General features: G+C 36.5%; 1 protein-coding gene and 1 pseudogene across 2 annotated transcripts in view; one reads left to right on the top strand and one right to left on the bottom strand.

Moving 5' to 3' along the window:
* Window positions 1-20,473, bottom strand: part of LOC308651262 (uncharacterized protein C10orf67, mitochondrial) — a gene marked incomplete at its 5' end in the record, with an annotated part of 122,852 nt that overhangs the window by 24,086 nt on the left and 78,293 nt on the right. Inside the window, 5 exons of the mRNA XM_081298192.1 lie at window positions 3,345-3,432; window positions 8,925-8,990; window positions 9,065-9,144; window positions 9,836-9,904; window positions 10,097-10,177. Coding sequence (XP_081154318.1) covers window positions 3,345-3,432; window positions 8,925-8,990; window positions 9,065-9,144; window positions 9,836-9,904; window positions 10,097-10,177 — 384 coding nt within the window. The remainder of the gene's footprint in view (window positions 1-3,344; window positions 3,433-8,924; window positions 8,991-9,064; window positions 9,145-9,835; window positions 9,905-10,096; window positions 10,178-20,473) is intronic.
* LOC308652274 (dnaJ homolog subfamily B member 6-like) lies at window positions 17,771-19,040 on the top strand (annotated as a pseudogene). Its single transcript has 2 exons — window positions 17,771-17,776; window positions 18,337-19,040. The product of its transcript is annotated as a dnaJ homolog subfamily B member 6-like (transcript).

The raw sequence follows: 20,473 nt of genomic DNA on the forward strand, positions 1-20,473 counted from the left end.
CGATCCTCAGCACCACATAAAAATAAAGTAAAGGTCTTGTGCCCAACTACAACTAGAACAAAATATTTAAAAAGTAAAAATAAAATTGCTAAAAATTAAAAACTGATAATATCAAGTTGGGGAGTATGTAGAGCAACTGGAACTCTTAAGGCTTCGTGGAGGGTGAGTAAAATTACATAGCTACTTTGGAATATTTGCAATTTCTAATAAAGTTCAACGTACGTGGTACGTGCTTCCTGTGTCTCAGCCATTCTGCTCTTATCTGGGAATGATGAAAACAGACTTTCACAAATGACTCATGCAATAATTTCTTTTTTTTCCTTCTCCTTACTGGGGATTGGACGCAAGAGTGCTCTACTACTAAACTACATCCCCAGCCCTTTTTTTAATTTTTTGTTTTTGAGACAAAGTCTAAGTTGCCAACGTTGGCTTCCAACTTGCAATCCTCCTGTCTCAGACGCCCGAGTAGCTGAGATATCAGGCATGTATCATCATGCTTGGCTTGTACAAGAATGTTTACAGCGGTTTTTTTTTTCCCACAATAGTTCCTAATGGAAATAGCTGAGCTGTTATAACAAGGAAATAATGAATAATACAACAGTTTTATTTGCAGAGCTTAGAATATAATCTGACCTATAGACTAGAATAGGTTAACTTTAATAGAGGAACATCAAACTTTAAATTTCAAATTTGAATAAATTCTATAAAAAGGAATGACTTACTGTTGAGGTCTCTCTTACATATGATAAAATTCACAAATATTATATGCGTAACTATTGTTGTGGTAATACAATAGTATACTAATCAACAATAAGAAGAATACTTGTGACAGATACACACAAAGACATGAATGGATCTTAAAATGCTGTGTTGTGTAAAATAAGCCAGAGGACAGAGAATATGTACTATGGCCTGACAATGTAGCTCAGTGGTATAGCAGTTGCCTAGCATGTTTGAGGCCCCAGGTTCAATTATCACCCAAAACAGCAACAAAAGCCTCAAAGGTGTGAGGATGTGGACCATGTATTGTGTGGAAAGGAACGTGAGGGAACTTTTGATGATGGTTACATAGTTCAGAGACCCTCAAATGACGCGTGTAATATTTGTGAATTTCATCATATGTAAGAGAGACCTCAACAGTAAGTCATTCCTTTTTATAGAATTTATTCAAATTTGAAATTTAAAGTTTGATGTTCCTCTATTAAAGTTAACCTATTCTAGTCTATAGGTCAGGTTCTATTCTAAGCTCTGCAAATAAAACAGTTTATAAGATAAACCCATCTGTGATCCCATGGGATTTACAGTCTATCAGGGGAGGACCCATACTGTCTTGCTCACCGTCTTTCTCCCAGTAAGTACTATGGTGCTTGGTTTGTTTTGCATTTAATAAATATCCGTGGAGCGGATAAGTGACATGGTGTAGGGTACTGAGGGACAATGCTATTTTATCCCAAACTCACTCATACACCTGCTCAATCCCTCTTTATCTGTTTTACTTAAACACATGCTATTTGCTCTGCTGAGTGGGTCAAGTGTCAATACTCTGGGTGGATATACAGATAAAGACTCATGAACCTTCCCTTGGTGAGTAGTGACACACGGGTGCTTTCCAGACTAGACAGAGCACCATTCCTCCTCCATGAATTTCCTGGTTATTTGAGGGCAACATCTCAAGAAAAAAAGACTGAATCTACTAATGGACATGAACTGGTATAACTTTAAGATTTAGAAGTCTGTTTCGTGAAGGCTGGATAATTCAGATCTGAACCAGAAAATCTTGCCAATAACAATCATGGAAAAATCTGATTTTAAGTGGCACAGCCTTTTCATGGGCCCTCCCATATTATATTTAATTAATACCTAAAATAAAATATTGCTTCCATTAAAATTGTAACCTTTCAGTGAGAGGAAAAACCAACAGGGAAGAAAGATACTATGTATATTCCTATTTATGTAGTCTAGTTCGGGAACATTTCAGGGAAGTCAATTATTAAAATCCTCAGTAAAGTACAGACTACTGTAAAAAGCTGGTTAAAAAACAATGAATTCAACATTATCTTGCCAGTGTACTCAAGTTATTTGATCTCCTGCAGCAACTTTAATTTAGAAAATAATCTTAAATGAAAAAATATTTTCAATTGTTTACCTCTTGAAACAAAAAAAACCCTGCAAAAAACCATATATTGTTTCTTGTGTTCCTTCCTACAAACCCTACTTGTCTATCTTCAGAAAACTTAGCATTATAGCAGAAGCTCCAGAGAGTTTATATCATGCTGATTTACTTATTAGTGATTTTTTTTTTTTGGTGGTGCTGGGGACTGAACCCAGGGCCTTATACATGACAGGCAGGCACTCTACCAACTGAGCTATATTCTCAGCCCTTATTAGTGGAATTTTATTGGATATGTTTCTATACTGGGCATCAGTTACATTTAAAAATGAAAGCAATAAGTAAATAATACTCTAATTCAGAATTGGGCTTTTATAGATGACCTGGATATGGTTTGGATATGATTTACTTGTGTCTTTCCAAAGGTTTATGTATTGGAGGCTTGGTCCCAAGGGTGGTGCTGGAAGGTGGTGGGACTTTAAGGGGGGTGTTAGCGAGGGGGATTCTAAGATCATTGGGGTGTGCTATAGTTCTTGTGCAACCCCTTGAGTTCTCCTGAGAGGGTTGCCTAAAAGGAATAAGCCTGGTTCTTCCTATTTTCTCTGCTTCCTGGTTCAATATACGACCACTTGTTCCAACATATGCTCTGACATTGTATAAGCCACTAGATGACATGGCCAAAGGGCAGCACTTGCCACAGAGCTTGTACTATGTCCAAAGCTTGGACTTTGAAATTCCAGAACTTTGTAAGCTAAATAAACCTCTTTCTACATGAGTAATTTGTCTCAGGTACTTTGTTATAGTGATTGAAAGCTAATACAACCTCTAATGTAAAAATGAATGACTCGGTACTTACCTCCTTTTCCCCGTCGTAAGTGACTGAATACTTGAACCTTGAGTTTTAGTATTTGCCAACACTGTGTTCATGACCATGAATGGGCAGACTAATAGACTCTCCAGCTAGAATGAGTCACCCCGTCTCTGAAATTTGCATTTACTTCTCTTATAGCTCAGTCCCACTGCACTGTAACAATCTGTTTACACCTCTACATCTCACACTAGACTGAGCTCTTGGGGTCTATGAACTTTGTCGTATGCCCTCAGCATGTAGTAGAGTGACTGGCATGCACTACATCCAGAGCCTATAATAACAGGAGTTCAATACATGATAAAAACAGAAAGACAGACATATATATCCAAAGACACAATAGCATAAAAGATGATGTATACTTACCACATAATTGAAGGATGTATCAGTGAGCACTGCAAACTGACGAAACAGTGTGTGCCTAGTAAACATCTCATCCTTTAGGACATGAAAGCTGAAATAAATAAAACTAAGGAATTAAAATGTATATAATTCATAGGGCAAAGAAAATAAGTATTGTGTTAATGTGGTTAAGAATCGCAATAAAAGTTAAAAATATTACCAAGTAAAAATTTCAAAAAATTAGTATGAACTTATTACTTGAAAAAAATCATGTATTTTTATTCTTTGAAAAGGCATAGAATTAATGAAAATGGGCCACCCCCCATGGCTCAGACTGTGGCTTAAAAAAAAATTTCTCACTAAAATAAATCAGGTCATCTTTCAAAAATGACTATTTCTGGATCTAAGCCAGTGAATGTACAAGATAAACCTGAGAGATTTTGTTCTACCAGAAATCAAGGGAAATCATGAAAGATTATGTCAAAACAATGCAGTGGCCAACTTCTCACTGATTTAAAATTGAAGAAATTATGCATTGTATTTGCGAGAAAATAGTGTGTTTTCAGTCCACAGATGGAGAGGAATTTTGTCCCAGAATGGATTTTAACCAGAGCCTCACCAATACCTAATTTAGATCATGAGAATGGGGACCTTTGAGATGACTCACAGATGAGATTTTAGATCTGAGTAGAAGCTGTAATGGGCCGAGACTTTGGAATACACTCAGATGGGGTGAATGCATGCTGCATGTGAGATAAGCATAAATATTTGGTGGCTAAAAGATTAATTTTGGTAGGCTGAATGTTGTCCTCCACCAAAATATCCACTTCCTGTTCCATGGAACCTGAGTGTATTCCTTCACACGGTAAAAGGGACTTTGTGGATATGAATAAGTTAAAGATTTTGAGATGAAGTGATTATGTTGGATTATCTTGTGGCTTCAATGTAGCCACAGGGACTTAAGAAGAAGGAAGCAGGAAGATCAGAGAGGATAAGGAGTAGGCGATGTGATGAGGAAAGTAGAGATTGGAGTGAGACAAGAAGAATCTAAAAATTGGAAAAGGCAAAGAACTTGTTATTCCTGGAGTCTTCAGAAGAAACTAGCCCTACCAACAACTCAGATTAAACCCTGTAAGAATCATTTTGGATCTCTGACTTCCAGACTATAAAATAACAAATTGGTGTTGTTCTAAACCAATAAACTTTGTGGTCACTTGTTACAGCAGCAATAGGAAACTTATACCTACATTTAAGAATAACTTTTTAACAAGAATTTGGAAGAATTATGCAAGTTGCCCAATTTCATGGAAAAAAATATAACTATGAATAAATTTAAAAAGAAATTAGAAAAAAATTAATAGTCTTCAAGGCCTTTAAACAATGAAATAGAACAAGAATCAGGAGCTGGGGCTGTAGCTCAGTGGTGGAGCACTTGCCTAGCATGGTGAGGCCCTTTGATTCTTAGCACTACAAACAAAACAAAACAGTAGCAAAAACAAAAACACAGTCAGTCATTTAAACTTTGCTCATAAAGAAAATATTAAGTCTGGTCAATTAAAGAGAAATTTTTACTTTACTATCTAGCAACAAATAATTCTCATTTTATTCCCCAAATCTCTCCTAGAATTTAAAAAGGCTCTCCACAATCATGTTATGAAGCCAGTGTGATTGTGACACCAACAGCTGTCGAGGACAACAGGAGAAAGCACAGTAGCTGTTCAACTCTTTTATGAACACAGAAAATTCTTAAGATATCAGCAAATGGATTTCCAATTCCTGGAAGCACAGGGCCTTAGGTCTTCTGAACACTCTTGAGTTTTATAATCCAGGACCATCCCATTTTCTCAACTACCTGGACTTAGCTTCTGAGAAGAATTCAGACAGCTGGAATGAGAGGCAGGGATAAGACTTATAAAAGCCACTGGCTACCCAAGAGTTCAGAGTTATTTTGGTTTGGCTTGTGCATTTCTTAAGAAATCTGGATTTCACTTAAGACGAAATGAATGTGTTGTGAGTATACTCAAGTGAAAACAAGATATATAGAACTCAAATGCCTGGTTCTTTTTTTTTTTCTATATTATTATCCTTCTGTGGGCTGAGAACAAAGACACAAGACTTGAGGTTTGTCAGGTGTGAAACTTCAGAGGCTGGGAAGACATGTGTACCAGGAAAATTGATCATAGTCCTCTGACATAGGAGGCAAGCTAGAGAAGACAGAAAATTGGGGAAAGAAGAGGAAGTAAGGAACAGTGTGAAATTTCTGTTTACCTAAATGTACCCTCTCCCAAATCTAATGATGAGGGGCTTTACAATGGGTTCCAGGAGAGGGAGGAGGAAGAGAATAAATGAGCAGAGTGGGCCTGTACCTTTCATGTTTGTAAGTTCTCATAGATAGTCAGCTACCTGAAGGGTTGGTGGTCCAGTGCTCCTGAGGATGAGAAGAGGGCAGGAGAGGGTTTCCATCTGGGAAACCCCCATGGGGGGAATCATGTACCAGTTTTCTATGAATTTGGGAAGTGTGATGGGCAGAAGTGAGACCAGCCAGCCTCACAGCGCAGCAGGCAGAACCAGGGCATGGCTCAGGCGGAGGCACGTGGATTGTCTCCTGTCATGGAGGTGGGAGAGGCTGCTACATCACTCTAACGTCAGCCAGGTAGGGATCTATATGGTCCTGGGCCTACGTGTCACACCCATCTGCGCTAAGAGAAATGACAATGATGATAAATGTCAGGCAGGTCACACTAAGAGAAAGGACCAGCCCCCATCCTTGTCAACAGCACTTCTTTATGTTCAGCCTTCCTGGAAATTGAACCAACTCAACAGACATGGAAAGGGAGCTTCACCATGAGGTAAATATAAATCATGGACTGGAACTAAATATAAATCATGAATCGACTGAGAGATCATTGGATTGGACTGTTACCTTGACTGGCTAAGCAGAAGGTTTTCCTCTACCAAACAAAAAAGAGTGCCCCTGATCTAGAATCAGTTACAGTGAAAGGAAATTGCCATTCTAGCACACACAAGTTCATGGCTGTCCTTACCATACTGCGGTGCCAAACCCTGTTTAAAGACACCCTCAATGTTGTCACGTAGATCACATGGCATCAATCCAGTGATAACAACCAACTAGAGAGACATATACCATTATGTCCCAAGTTAGTTGATTAAATAAAAAAATATAGAAAGTAGGATTAATATTTGCTACCATCCTAAATGTTTATATAATAACATAAAGTCTGCAGAGACCAAAACAATAACTATGCTTGTCACTGTCTTGGTTAATAACAAATCAATTTGAACTGAAACAGAACATTTTTTTGTAAACAATTATTGAAAATTAGGATGAATCCCATAGACATGAACTAAATCTTAAGGATCAAAGAGAATCCCACAAAACTATTTAGGGAAAGATGTTCTATTCAGCGTCAGAGTTCAAATCCTTGTCCAGAAGAATGAAATTAAATGCATATTTAAGTTTTCTTTTGCTTTGCCTGTATCTACATTCTGCCTTGTAAGAAGTAGATCAGGCAGATATTAACAGACATATTTTGTAGAGTGCAAAACAACACAACTAGGAGCACAAGGCACACCATTTTTTCTACAAGGAGAGGAGCTTCTGCTCCCCATCCAGTGTTGTTTCTGATTTGTGGGTTCTGGTGTGCCACCCTGGATTAATTATTTTGGTGTAATGTGCACAGGAATTGCTATGAACACAGCATGAGCTTATGAAACATAGCCCACACGTAGGGCATCGTGGTTCCATGATGTCACGCGTGAGCCGCAAGACTGACTGGATTGACTCCGTCGCATGGATATTGATTCTGTCATGATCTGGATGATGATTGACCTATTGAAAATCTTGCAAAGGAACTTCCAACATGTGATAAAGAAGGGGATCTGGGGGAAATTATGTTAAAAAACAAGTAAACAGAACATGGATTTTTAAAGGTTAATATGTGAGGAAAAGGGAAAAAATAGGCATTTTCTCTATTTGGCATTTCTATTTGCCTTATCAGATTCTTAACAGGTTCATTTTATTTTTTTTCCCATTTTTTATTGCTATATTATTGTTGTACATATTGATGGGATTTGCTGTTACATATTTGTACATGCACACATAATAACAATATAATTTGGCCAATATCACTCCCCAGAACTTTCTCCCTTCCTCCCTCCCCTGGTTCCTTTACTCTACTCTAATGATCTCCCTTTAATTTAGAATTTCATTTTCACCATTAAAAAAAAAAAGATGACAATGATACAAGGAAGAACCATTAAATGATTATGTTAGTGAAAAATGCATCCAAGGATGAAGAAGTTGGTGTTAAAAGGAAAAGAATAGAATAAAGGATCTAGTATATATAAAAAATCTCATGAACTATGAAGTCAAACAACAACAAGTGCTGGCGAGGATGTGGAGAAAAGGGTACACTTGTACATTGCTGGTGGGACTGCAAATTGGTGCAGCCAATTTGGAAAGCAGTTTGGAGATTCCTGGGAAAGCTGGGAATGGAACCACCATTTGACCCTGCTATTGCCCTTCTCGGACTATTCCCTGAAGACCTTAAAAGAGCATGCTACAGGGATACTGCCACATCGATGTTCATAGCAGCACAATTCACAATAGCTAGACTGTGGAACCAACCCAGATGCCCTTCAATAGATGAATGGATAAAAAAAATGTGGCATCTATACACAATGGAGTACTATGCAGCAATAAAAAATGACAAAATCATAGAATTAGCAGGGAAATGGATGGCACTAGAGCAGATTATGCTTAGTGAAGCTAGCCAATCCCTAAAAAACAAATACCAAATGTCTTCTTTGATATAATGAGAGCAACTATGAACAGAGCAGGGAGGAAGAGTAGGAAGAAAAGAGTAACATTAAACAGAGACATGAGATGGGAGGGAAAGGGAGAGAAAAGGGAAATTGCATGGAAATGAAGGGAGACCCTCATTGCTATACAAAATTACATATAAGAGGTTGTGAGGGGAATGGGAAAATAAACAAGGAGAGAAATGAATTACAGTAGATGGGGTAGAGAGAGAAGATGTGAGGGGAGGGGAGGGGGGATAGTAGGGGATAGGAAAGGTAGCAGAATACAACAATTACTAATAGGGCATTATGTAAAATTGTGGATGTGTAACTGACGTGATTCTGCAATCTGCATTTGGGGTAAAATTGGGGGTTCATAACCCACTTCAATCTAATGTATGAAATATGATATGTCAAGAGCTTTGTAATGTTGTGAACAACCAATAAAAAAAATAATATGAGAACAAAAAAAAATCTCATGATACAGACCAGTCACATTTCGTGTGCAAATGTCTTATTGGCTCTGTAGAGAAAGATGACTAGATGGGTCTGATTAGACAAGGTATCAAGGGAGTCTGCCTGTCCTATTGAGCTTTTAAACTTGAAACACTGGAATAGAGAATGCAATAATCTTAAATTCAATTTTCTTTTAAGTGACTCTGACTATTCAAAGTATATGAGGGCACTTAACATTAATTAAATATGTAAAGAAAAATGCAAGGCTCCTAATTTCCTCAAACTATGAATACTGCCATTTTTATAATTAGAATTTGCATACCATACCTGTTCCTGAGAATATGGAATTTCCTCTCCCAGTTTTTGTTTATCTGCTCTGATTCCTTTTTACATCTGTAATAAATTTACAGATAGTTAAATGCTGGATTAGCTACAAAGGAATAGTAATGAATTGCCCTTTCCAGTACCTTTCTAATTTCTTCTTCTGATTCTCCAAATTAGCCTTTAACGTTTCCATGTGCATCTCCAAAATTCTTCTCCCTTCATCCTTTCAATAGAATGTAAACCACAAAGTTAATTACATATACAATATGCCCTGTTTCTCCCTAGATCTGAAATGGCCATTTCTATTAAATAGCATGCATATTCTAACTGCCTTTGAATGTAACTTGAGAAAACCATGAGTTAGAGTTACTTGCAAATTTCTATAAACCAGAAGAATTTAAGACCCCCATGCCTCCATTTCCTAGAAATGATTAACTTAAAGGAAATCAGTTCTAAATCATATGACAAAGCAATCAAACTTCATCATCATGCCCCCCAACCCCCACCAGTCATTTCTTTTGCCCCCCTCTTTTACTGTGGCCTTTCCATCTCTCTTCATAGGCAGGAACATCCCCCTCACATTCTTACTTTCCATTTCTATCAAAACACTTTTTAGGAAAGGATCTGACTGAATCAATGACTCTAAGGTTTTAAGTCATTTTTCAGTACTCTTTATATTTTTGCAAGGGGACAAAGATTTTAGCCAAAGGAATGAATCTCTAACAAAGGACTTGTAGACGTGTCATAAGTGATAGTTTGGGGATGTGGCAGTAATGCGCTACCGAATCATACTAAAGAGGAAATTGACTTTTTCTGTCTCTTCACAGACAGGATAGCTTCCAAAGTCATTGTTACTTTGTAAGAAGAGCCAGAATCAATATGAACGACTAGGTTAATAATAATGCTTATCATACCCTAGTTGCTGAGGCTTTCGCTTTCCTTTCTTCTTGCGTCTTCGTGGGTGGTAGATGTTTAACCTGACCCTAAAAAATAAGTAAATAAACCAAGGTAAATACAACATTTCAAATGAATGCACCAAGATGTGATTTTAGGGAAAGGAGATTGAGACTTTAAAATATGCTAGTCATATCCCCCAGTTCTTTACTACTGTTAAAACAATTATTCCTGTTTTTTTAAAAAAATGTGTTTCACTGCAGTGATAGGTCAAATTTTACCGTTTCATCTTTTTTTCTTTTGGAGGGTTCACGTTGGGTATCCACCGAATCCTCAGGAAACTTAGGTGAGATTTTAGTTTGCTAAAAGAAAAAAACATCTTGGTTAATGATCCCTTTATTTCTTACAATACAGAGAAAAGTTGCTACTTACTATCCCCACAACACTCTCTGAATAGGTTCTGTGACCCACAAGGCCCTTTGGTATGTTGCCACTCTGGGTGGTTTTGGCTCTGTCAAGGAGGGTCTGAAACAGGGGTTCAAGGATTCTGCAGCATAAAGGAAAAGGAACCTAGAGCTCCCCTGAGCAATCAGAGTGAGGGCTGGGGTGAAGGTAGGAAATGTGCCCTGCAAAACCACAGGGCGGGTGGTATATGCTGGACTGCTGGTGATCAGTGCCCAGGGAGATGTTCAGTGCTCCATGTAAAATGAAGCTACCTCTCCCTATCACTTACCTTCTTCAACCTTCACAAACTTACACATATAAAGGTGTATATGTGTGGGAGGTTTTAATAGAAATTGCAGAATCAGATGGAATTCAGTATCTGATTAAATGAAATACAAATGGAAAATTATGAGATTCAGAGGCTGACTTAATTCAGTGGAAGAAGGAGCCCAGATCCAGAAAAAAAAACATCAGAAGAAAGTAGTTGCAATAGGTCTGCCGAAACTCTGAGACATGTGTTAGGCTACTACAAGGCAACAAGTGAAGCTTTGAGCCAACTCTCCATATGTCTGATGAAATATAAAAGGGGCAGGCAGAGATGAATCCAGTTGTCATCTACTGCCACACAGACAAATAACAAAATTTGTAATAACAGCCATAAAAGCTACAATTTATGGAGTGCCTATTCTGTACTGAGTACTTCATATATGCTACCATTTATCTCTATGGACCAACCTATTTATTCCTTTATTCATATTACTTTATGTTTAATGATTGAAAATTCATATGAATATTTTAAAAATAAAATTTTAATAGCATACACCAACATAAAACTCTCAACTCTCAGAAGCTAAGAATTTTGGGTTTTTTTCCTTTCTTTCTTGCTCTTATTTTTGGTGCTAGAGATTGAGCTCAGGGCCTTGTGCATGTTAACCACATTCTCTACCACTGAGTTTTGCCCTTAGCCCCTTCCTTCAGTGTTGCTCATGGTTATTACTATAAATAAATAATAACATTTATTTGGGCTCCCTTACAACAGAGATTAGGAATTTGGAGTGTCTACATTATCTTCTACCTCCTCTCTCTACTCCATATGCCCATTTTTTGTTTGTGTGTGTTTAGCCCTTAATATGGTTACTTTTAGCATGACTAATATTCATAAATTTCTATATTTTGACTTTTTAAAATTTCTTACATACATGACAATAGTGGAGTGCATTACATTCATAATATATTTTGACTTATGAATTCCATGTTGGGAAATTTATTTGTTCTCTTTTCTTTTTCAATATTCTTTTCTCCCTCTGCCTCTCAATTTTCAAAGGAATGCTATTCTTTTACATTGTGTGTGTGTGTGTGTGTATAAAACCTCCATGCCTTATTAATCTCTTTGATTATAAAAATGGAAGTCTAATAAATAGCATTTACAATATGTTCATATTCCCATAAAACTAAGTAGTGTAACTGGATCCCAGAGAAAGGGAGTGCACTCCTGTTATCAAACTTTGCTGCTAAAGCCAAACTCTTCCAAGTGAGCATGTGTCAACATTTATTTTTTTCTACCTTCCCTTGCTTTTGAGTCATTCTCCGTTTCCTCTGTTTCTTGTGCCCATTATCACCTTGCATGTTTCATTCATTTTATATTTGACTACAGTATTTTTTTTTTAATTTTCATGCAGGTTTCATGAATGGTAAACTCTTTGTTTTGGGGAGCAGGAGGTACCGGGGATTGAACTTGGGGGCCCTCCACCACTGAGCCACATCTCAGCCCTATTTTGAGTTACTTAGAAACTCACTGTCACTGATGCTGGCTTTGAACTCAAGATCCTTCTACTATAGCCTCACCAGCTGCTGGGATTATACAGGTGTGCATTATTGCACCTGCTCAACCCCCACCTCCACTCCCATGGTGCATGCCTATAATCCCAGCAGCTTGGGAGGTTGAGCAGGAGGATCACAAATTCAAAGCCAGCCTCAGCGATGGAGAGGCACTAAGCAACTCAGTGAGAGCCTGTCTCTAAATAAAAAAATACGAAATAGGGCAGGGGATGTGGCTCAGTGGTCAAGGGCCCCCAAGTTCAATCCCCAGTACAAAACAAAACAAAACACAACACAAGTCCAAACTTTTTTTCTGCAAGTTCAAAGATGTCTTTATTTTTCTTATCTGATCAATTGATAGTTTAGCTGGGTATAAGACCTTAAGACCTAGGGTTCTAAGACCTTAGGACCTAGGGTTCAAAGACTTTAAGACCTAGGGCTCAAACTATTTTTTCTTCCCTTTGGAAACTGTTCAATTTTTTATAACAACTAGTATTGCTGATGAGAACATGAATGTAAATCTCCTTTTTTTTCTCCATTGCATTTAAACTATTTTTTCCTTTCTCTTTTAAATTCTTGGAGAACTAAAATTTCACCAATGAGTATTTATTTCCTTAATTTAACAAAAACATATTCTCTCCCCAACTTAATATCTCTGATACTGAGATGTCTTACAATTGTTATCAATGTCATAGCTTGACTGGCAACAGTTTTTCCTTGCAAGGACTACATAAAATAATGGTGCATTTTATAATCAATGTCTTCTGAGATTTGATAAAATATGGCAATCTGCTTTTTGTTTTTGAATTTCGCTTAGCACTTAGTGGTCTTTTCCATCTGGATATTAATGTTTGGATTATTTTTCTCCTGGACTCATGGAAATGTTCTTTTATTCTTTCTATTATTGCCTTGATCCTATTGTATTTATTTTGCTTTTAGAAAATCTATTTGAGGTATTAGACCTCTTGTCTCTATTCTTTAAGTGTTTCTTATAATTTTTGTCTGCTATTTTGCCTTATGTAGAAACATTCCTTACTTTATTTTCCAGATTATTAACTAGGCTTTAAGCTATGTCAATTTTATTACTTTGCTTGTTTTGTTGTCTTTTCTTTAAAAAAATTTTGTTATTTCCAAGAAACTATTCTTTTGCTCAGACTATTCCTTTTTCACAGCTGTCTGTCCTTGCTTTATGGATGAAAGATTCTCTTGAATGTCTTCCAAAAATATTTTTGTTAAAAATCCTCTTAAATTCCTGTCTATTTCCTTAATTATCTGCTTCCTACAGTCTCAAGTGCTTTTTCTCTTCTCTTTGTTATTCCATTTACAAATTATTTACTGAATGTCTACAATGTACAGAAATTATTCTAAGCACTGTAGTTACAACAGGGAACAAAACAGGATGGAAGAAGAGGAGAAAGATTTGAGAGAAATAAAAGAGGTAGAATTTATAAGTGTTTTTGTTTATTTTTGGTTTTTGCCTGAAGAGAGATATCTGGAATTTCTCATTTGGGTAAAATTAGATGGAGAATGATATCATTCATTATAATAAGGAAAACAATAGGAAGAGGGCCAACTTTGAGTGCTTTTTTTTTAATGGAAAAGAATTGGTAAATTTAGATTCAAACACTGAGTTTCAGGTACCTGTGACCCATTCAGAGGAAGACATATAGGCAACTGTGATAAGGGCCTAGAATTTTGGAGAGGAGATAATCCCAGAGATATAATTTGGAAATCATCAATTTATTTGTTGAAGCACCCTGGATAAGGCAGTTCATAAAATTTATAGATAGAGAAAAGTAGAAAGTCAGGAATGGAAATATGTCCCCAGTCATGGCAGACCTATAGTTTTGATTTATCCCAGGCTGATAGGAGACTCCTTTGGACTGGTGTAATCCTAAACCTGGACCCTGAGCATTGCTCTAAACCCTACTTCTCTTACTCTAACTCCTACTCTGCCAGTACCCACAATTCTGGAGATGACTTTGATGGTCCTAGAACTACCCAAATAAATATTGCCTTATTTGTATACAGAGTATCTCAAACTTCCTAGAACACACTATCTCTCTCAACACCATCAGCATAGTGACTCTATTTTCCCAAGTGCCTTAGGCACTCCACAACCAATTTACCCCCAATGTGACACAAAGCCTTTGTTATCATTGGCGGTCTTAGCCCTGAGAAAGGTGAGGTCCTCAATAAGACATGAGGCAGGCACTCTTTGGGATCCTTCTGCCTTATTTTTTCTCAAAGTACACAGCTCACTTGAACTGCCTGTCTGCCTAGGGCACAAGGAACACAGAGCAAGTTCATTGCCGTTTGGTTAACAGTTTCCTATGGAAATAATCGGGACAGACCAAGTTCATTGCCATTTGGTTAACAGTTTTCTATGGAAATAATTGGGGTAGGAGCCAGCCCCAACCTTTGGGGGGGGGCATTTACTAGTATGCTAAAAGAAAAAACTTACCATGAATTTAAAGCATTAATTCCTAGAAAATTAGGAAGACAAATTGGCAAACATAAACTGTTTTCATGTAGAAAGGCAATTTTATCTTATGCCATTCACTTTGGGTTTAAAATTTAAAAATTTAAAATTTAAAAAATTAGTTTGAATTTTAAAGCTTCCTTTTTTTTCTGACTCCCATGTAATGATCAACTATGTAATAATTACAGATAAGACTGCTCAAAGCCTGTCTTCTGTAAAGCAAACAGTTATTCGGTCTCTCCAAAAGATAATACAATTACAATGATGAAGATAGCATCTCTTTTCTTTGAAAAGATACAGGAAAAAAGAAAAAAGCACTGAAGGTCGAGGAGAGTGTTTACTCTGTGGTTTGAGTTGAACTTTCCCCTTTGCTACAGCGCGTTGTATTAAATCCTGGTTCTGTCCATATGAAACTGTCATTTTGTTTTGTCAGCTGCTGACATTCCACTTTCTCTGGACTACACATGCTGGTCTTTATGTGGTCCCTCATTGACAGGTGCAAACACTGGACTGCTGAACAATAGATGGAGGTGGATATGAATAGCAATGTTAATATGAAAGTAGCAAAATGTAAATTAAATAATCATAAAGGCAATATCAAATTTGTGATTATGAATAACTGATAAGTATTTCTCATTGTATTTTGAATCTACATAGATTTATAACTAAAAGCTCATAAGATTCATTAATAATGGAGTCTGTGCTTCTTACATTTGTTAACACTTCGGATACTTTTTTAAAAAAATTAATAATCTAAAATTAGGAGTCAATAGTCTGGGTTTGTAATAACAGAAGAAGCACAATTATGTTTATTAACTACCATAAGAGATACCATATTCCTTACCATATTCTCACGTCTCTGTTCTCTTTTTTTCTTATCAAGAGTCATTCTATTCTTCTATTTCTCTTATTTTATATGACCATCCCTCTTCTGAAATTGTGGTCATTATTTTTTTTTAATTGTTTCTTTTTAATTGATCTATTATGTCTAAATGGATTCTAACAGACAGTAGAATCCATTTAGACATAACTTGGCCATTCTTTCTGGACTAAGTGAAAAGTAATTTTGCTTCTTTGTTTCTTTCCCTTTAAAGTATTAAATATATTACTATCAAAACAATCTTCCTGATTTATCATAAAAAAGATGATTTTCCCTCCCAAAAGAGTCACTAATTTTGATTTTTATATTAACTTCTTTTTTAGCCTTCCAATGAACAGCTAGCTACTTTTGAACACCAATAATGTCCCCATGCTTGGAGGTTGATGAGTTAAGAAGGAAGAGTTAGAAACACAGGGAAAGAGGAGACCCAGCCTTGCATTCTTAAAATTTGGGCAGAAGAGACTTGAGAATTAGGAACATTGAGGATAAGAGATGAGGCTGTGTGCCATTAAACACTTCTCACAGAGGCTGAAAGTCAGAAAAAAAGTTATGACTTTTGAGTTTTCCAACAAAATCACTAAGCTAGGGAAATCTTTCAAAAACAGGACAAGACTTTCCTCATTCGATGTGCTCCATGGATTCTACTGCAGACCTGCCAAGGAGCTCTGAATCATTTTGGTAGAATGATCAAAATGTGAAGCCATGTAGGATCCATGCTTGTCTGGGCTTTGTGCAAATCTCAAATGTGTCTTCTTGAAGATCCAGTAGACTACAAAAGTCCAAGTGGGCTTTTCTCCTCATCCAATCCCAGAGCCTCCTGAACGTTCTTTTCACTAACGATAATCAGATACATAGCAGTAGCATACACATCTTCTATTAAATTATCCAATCTAAAAACTATAATAAGTATACTTCCACGGTGAAATGTCTCTATTAAAGATAATGAAGCCATTGTATAATATAGCAAAGGAACAGAAATTGTGTCTCAGCAGGGCACTTGTAAATTGACAGGGATTGGCTAAGCAAATAGTGCTAATTCTGTGATTGAAATATTGGACATAATTGATTATAGATATTAAGTGGCATAGAACAATGTTCCCCAGATTGTGTTGAATGTGCAAAGTCACAATACTTGTATAAAAGAAAGGCCACAAGAGGCTTATAATGGCTATCTTTGGGAGGCAGGATTTCTTTTTTGTTTTCTTCTTTTGATATTTCTTTTTTTGAGCCAATTTTGTACAGTGAATATGGATATGTTCATATGTTTTTTTTTAAAGAGAGGGAGAGGGAGAGGGAGAGGGAGAGAGAGAGAGAGAGGGAGAGAATTTTAATATTTTATTTTTTAGTTATCGGCGGACACAACATCTTTGTTTGTATGTGGCGCTGAGGATCGAACCCGGGCCGCACGCATGCCTGGCGAGCGCGCTACCGCTGAGCCACATCTCCAGCCCCTGTTCATATGTTTTATATGTAAAAATTTCAGGTGTCTGGCTTCTACTTAGAAAGCAAAAAATGGCACTTCAACACAAACAGTAAGAAAAGTCCAAATGACAGCTGAACTCATCAGAGAGCTGACCTCACACCCATGTAACCTGAATTTTATCAGAGAGGCAGGAAATGTTAAAAAGAGTAAAATGAAAACTAGAAATAAAAAAGACAACAATGAAGAATTTTGATGGGCTTATCATAGGCTCTATACAGCTGAGGAAAACAATTCCTGAATTTGAAGATAGAGTTTTTAAAAATTTCACAAACTGAAATAGAGAAAAACAAGTAATTCAAAGTGAATGAGCAGATCATAAAAGAGTTCTGTAAAAATATCAAATAATCTAACTTAGACACAGTCATGTGTCATGGGTTTCACTGATACTTTGGTTCATGGTGGGGGTGCTGCACGTATCATAGTATATACCGTATGAACTAGGTGTAGAGTAGCCTATATCATCTAAGTTTGTGTAAGCATACTTCATAATGTTTGCACAGCAACAAAATCATCTAACAATGCATTTCTCAAAACATATTCCCATGATTAAGTGATACATGATTGTATTTGAAGGCAAAGGTGTAATTAAAGATTATAGTCAGAAGTTAATGAAAGACAGCAAGCTACAAATTCAAGAAACTGAATCAGGATAAAGAGAAAGCAAAGATAAACTCTTGAAGTTATTCCAAAATAAAAGATACATTATAGACACAGAAACTAAATTTACAGCAGGCTTCTTTGTCAGAGACTATGTAGGCCAAAAGACAATGTAGTCATGTCATCAAACTATTATAAGAAAACAAAACTCCCAACCAAAACTTCTATGCTCATAAACATAGGTTTCAAAAATGGAGGTGAAATAAAGGTTATTTTTCAGACACAAGCAACAACCAAGAATTCATTGCCATCAGACCAAAAGAGAACATGATACCAGACAGAAACTTAGACCTACAGAAAGAAATTAAACCTTCAGAAATGGTCTAATTGGCATCAAATACCAATCTTGCCAAGACAAATTCTATCAATTTGTTACCTCAAAAAATATCTATATTACAGACTTTAAATGTTTTTGAAGGATAAAACTGTACCTTTGATGGAAACATTAGAAAAGATTATCCAAAGGCATTTGGAGCAAGATGCATGGACAGATATGAGTTTTATAGTAGCATTTTGGAGAGCTCTTAAAAAAGACTCTTTATTGCTGAAGACTAAGATATTTAGTGGGAGAGTTCTAGAGGTTCCTAACAAATTGAAGTAGATTTTTTTATTTTAAAAAATTTAAAAAAATTTGTTCTAGGTGAGGAGCCACTGCATATGCCACCAGCACAACCTCGCGGCACCGTGAGGATCTGGCTGCCCACCTTGTCCTGTCTGCTGTATCCTCGGACTTGTTCCAACAATCTGTTAAAACAAGGCGGATTTCTATGAAGTTCTAGGCTGCAGAGACATACCTCACCCAAGGAGATGAAAAAGGAATATCGGAAACTGGCACTAAAGTGGCATCCAGCTAAAAAAAAATCCTGAGAATAAAGAAGAAGTAGAGAGAAAATTCCAACAAGTAGCTGAGACATAGAAGGTGTTATCAGATGCCAAAAAAGGGGGCATCTATGATAAGTATGGCAAAGAAGGCTTAAATGGTGGAGGTGGGGGTGGAAGTCATTGTGACAGTCCATTTGAGTTTGGCTTCACATCTGGAACCCAGTGAGGTCTTCAGGAAATTTTTTGGTGAAAGGGACCTATTTTTGTGCCACTTCTTTGAAAACCCATTTGAAGATTTTCTGGGGGAACGAAAGGGGTCCCTGAGGAAGCAGAAACCAAGGCATGGGCTTGTGTTTCACTGCTTTCAGTGGATTTCCATCATTTGGAGGTGGATTTTCTTCACTTGGGTCACTAGATCACGGTGGCCTTACTTCATTCTCTTCTACATCATATGGCGGCAGTGGGTTGGGTAACTTCAAATCTATATCAACTTCTACCAACATAGTAATTGGGAGAAAAATCACTATAAAAAGAATTGTCAAGAATGATGAAGAAAGAGTACAAGTTGAAGAAGAAGGCCAGTTAAAGTCCTTAATGATAAATGGTAAGGGGCAGCTGCTACTCCAGGATAACAAGTAATTCAACGCACTCATTTAACAGAAATGTTAAACTATTAAAAAAGCACCATTTGAGGACTAACAGGAACATTTTTTTTAAGATTTCAGATGAATTTAACTTTTAATATAATTGTACCTAATCTAGAGTATTTATAAACAGCTCGTTGGAACCCCTATGTGTCGTAGACTTTTGAATTGATTATTGGGACCACACAATAGGACCATATATTTTTTTTGTCTTTAAAATTGTTGTAAGCCCTGTATGCACTTTGTTTTTTTATTAAATGTGATCCAAGGTGAGCCTTGACTTTGAGTAGTGCTACTACAAGATTGTATCCTAACATCAGCGTGGATCTGCTTTCCATTGTGTTTGACATGTAAGCCAACTTACATGGGAGCTAACATTGCCAGGATGAGTCACCTATAGAAATATTTCTTCCCCAAGTATTTAGTAATGAAAGATATTAATGCATTAATGGTAATACATTTCCAGTTTAATATAAATTTAAGGATGTTTTCTAGTTGTGCATGAATTCTGGCAACTTAGTAAAGTTTTGACAATTGTTTAAATATGTAATGTTAAGCCTTAGGTTTAAAAAAGCTGGTAAACTGGGTCTTTGTCCTTTGCTTTAAAAGAAAAGAAATGTGAAAAAAATTGTTCTAATTAGTTATACATGCAACAGCTTTTTTAAATTTAATTTTTAGTTTTAGGTAGACATAATATCTTTATTTTACATTTATGTGGTGCTGAGGATCGAACCCAGAGCCTCATGCATATAAGGCGAGCGTTCTACTACTGACTCTACCACTGAGGCACAACCCCAGCCTCGTGCATCAGCTTTTTATTGACTACTTCTCAACCAGCTGTTGAGAAGTACTTCAGTCTAAAATATTTTCTGTTGTTTTTTAAGATTCTGTTCTCCTAACTCTTCCAATGGTTATATAAAAATCTCAATCCTTATACTGATGTCTTTCTAATCTTTTTTTAAGATCTTTTTTTAAGATCATCTTGAAAGTATGGTTATGATTTACTTAATGTGAACCAGATAGAAATGTTATATATTTTGATTGGAATCCACTTGCATATTCTCAAATTTATACTTGAGGTTGTTTAAGCTCATGTCCAGGTCTGGTAACACGAATTTAAATGCATACTGTATATATGCAATCACTGAGTCAAGTGGAGTCCATAACATTCATGGCATTGGGTATATATGATTCTTTTTTTCTATTCTACATCTTTAAATTCATTTTCCATTCCAGTTCAGGAAGAGAAAAAAGGAATTATTTGCAACTAATGTGATGAGAATCATGGACTTCAGTTAATCTGGTGACTGAAGTGTGTGTGTGTGTGTGTGTGTGTGTATACATTCAATAGAGAAATTATTCCCACACTGAGATTGGTGAAGTAGATCCTCAAGCTATTTTAAAGAGTTTTGAAGCTTAAATAAGTGT

This window comes from Spermophilus citellus (genome assembly GCF_964194105.1).
Source record: "Spermophilus citellus genome assembly, chromosome: 6".
Classification (NCBI taxonomy): Eukaryota; Metazoa; Chordata; class Mammalia; order Rodentia; family Sciuridae; genus Spermophilus; species Spermophilus citellus.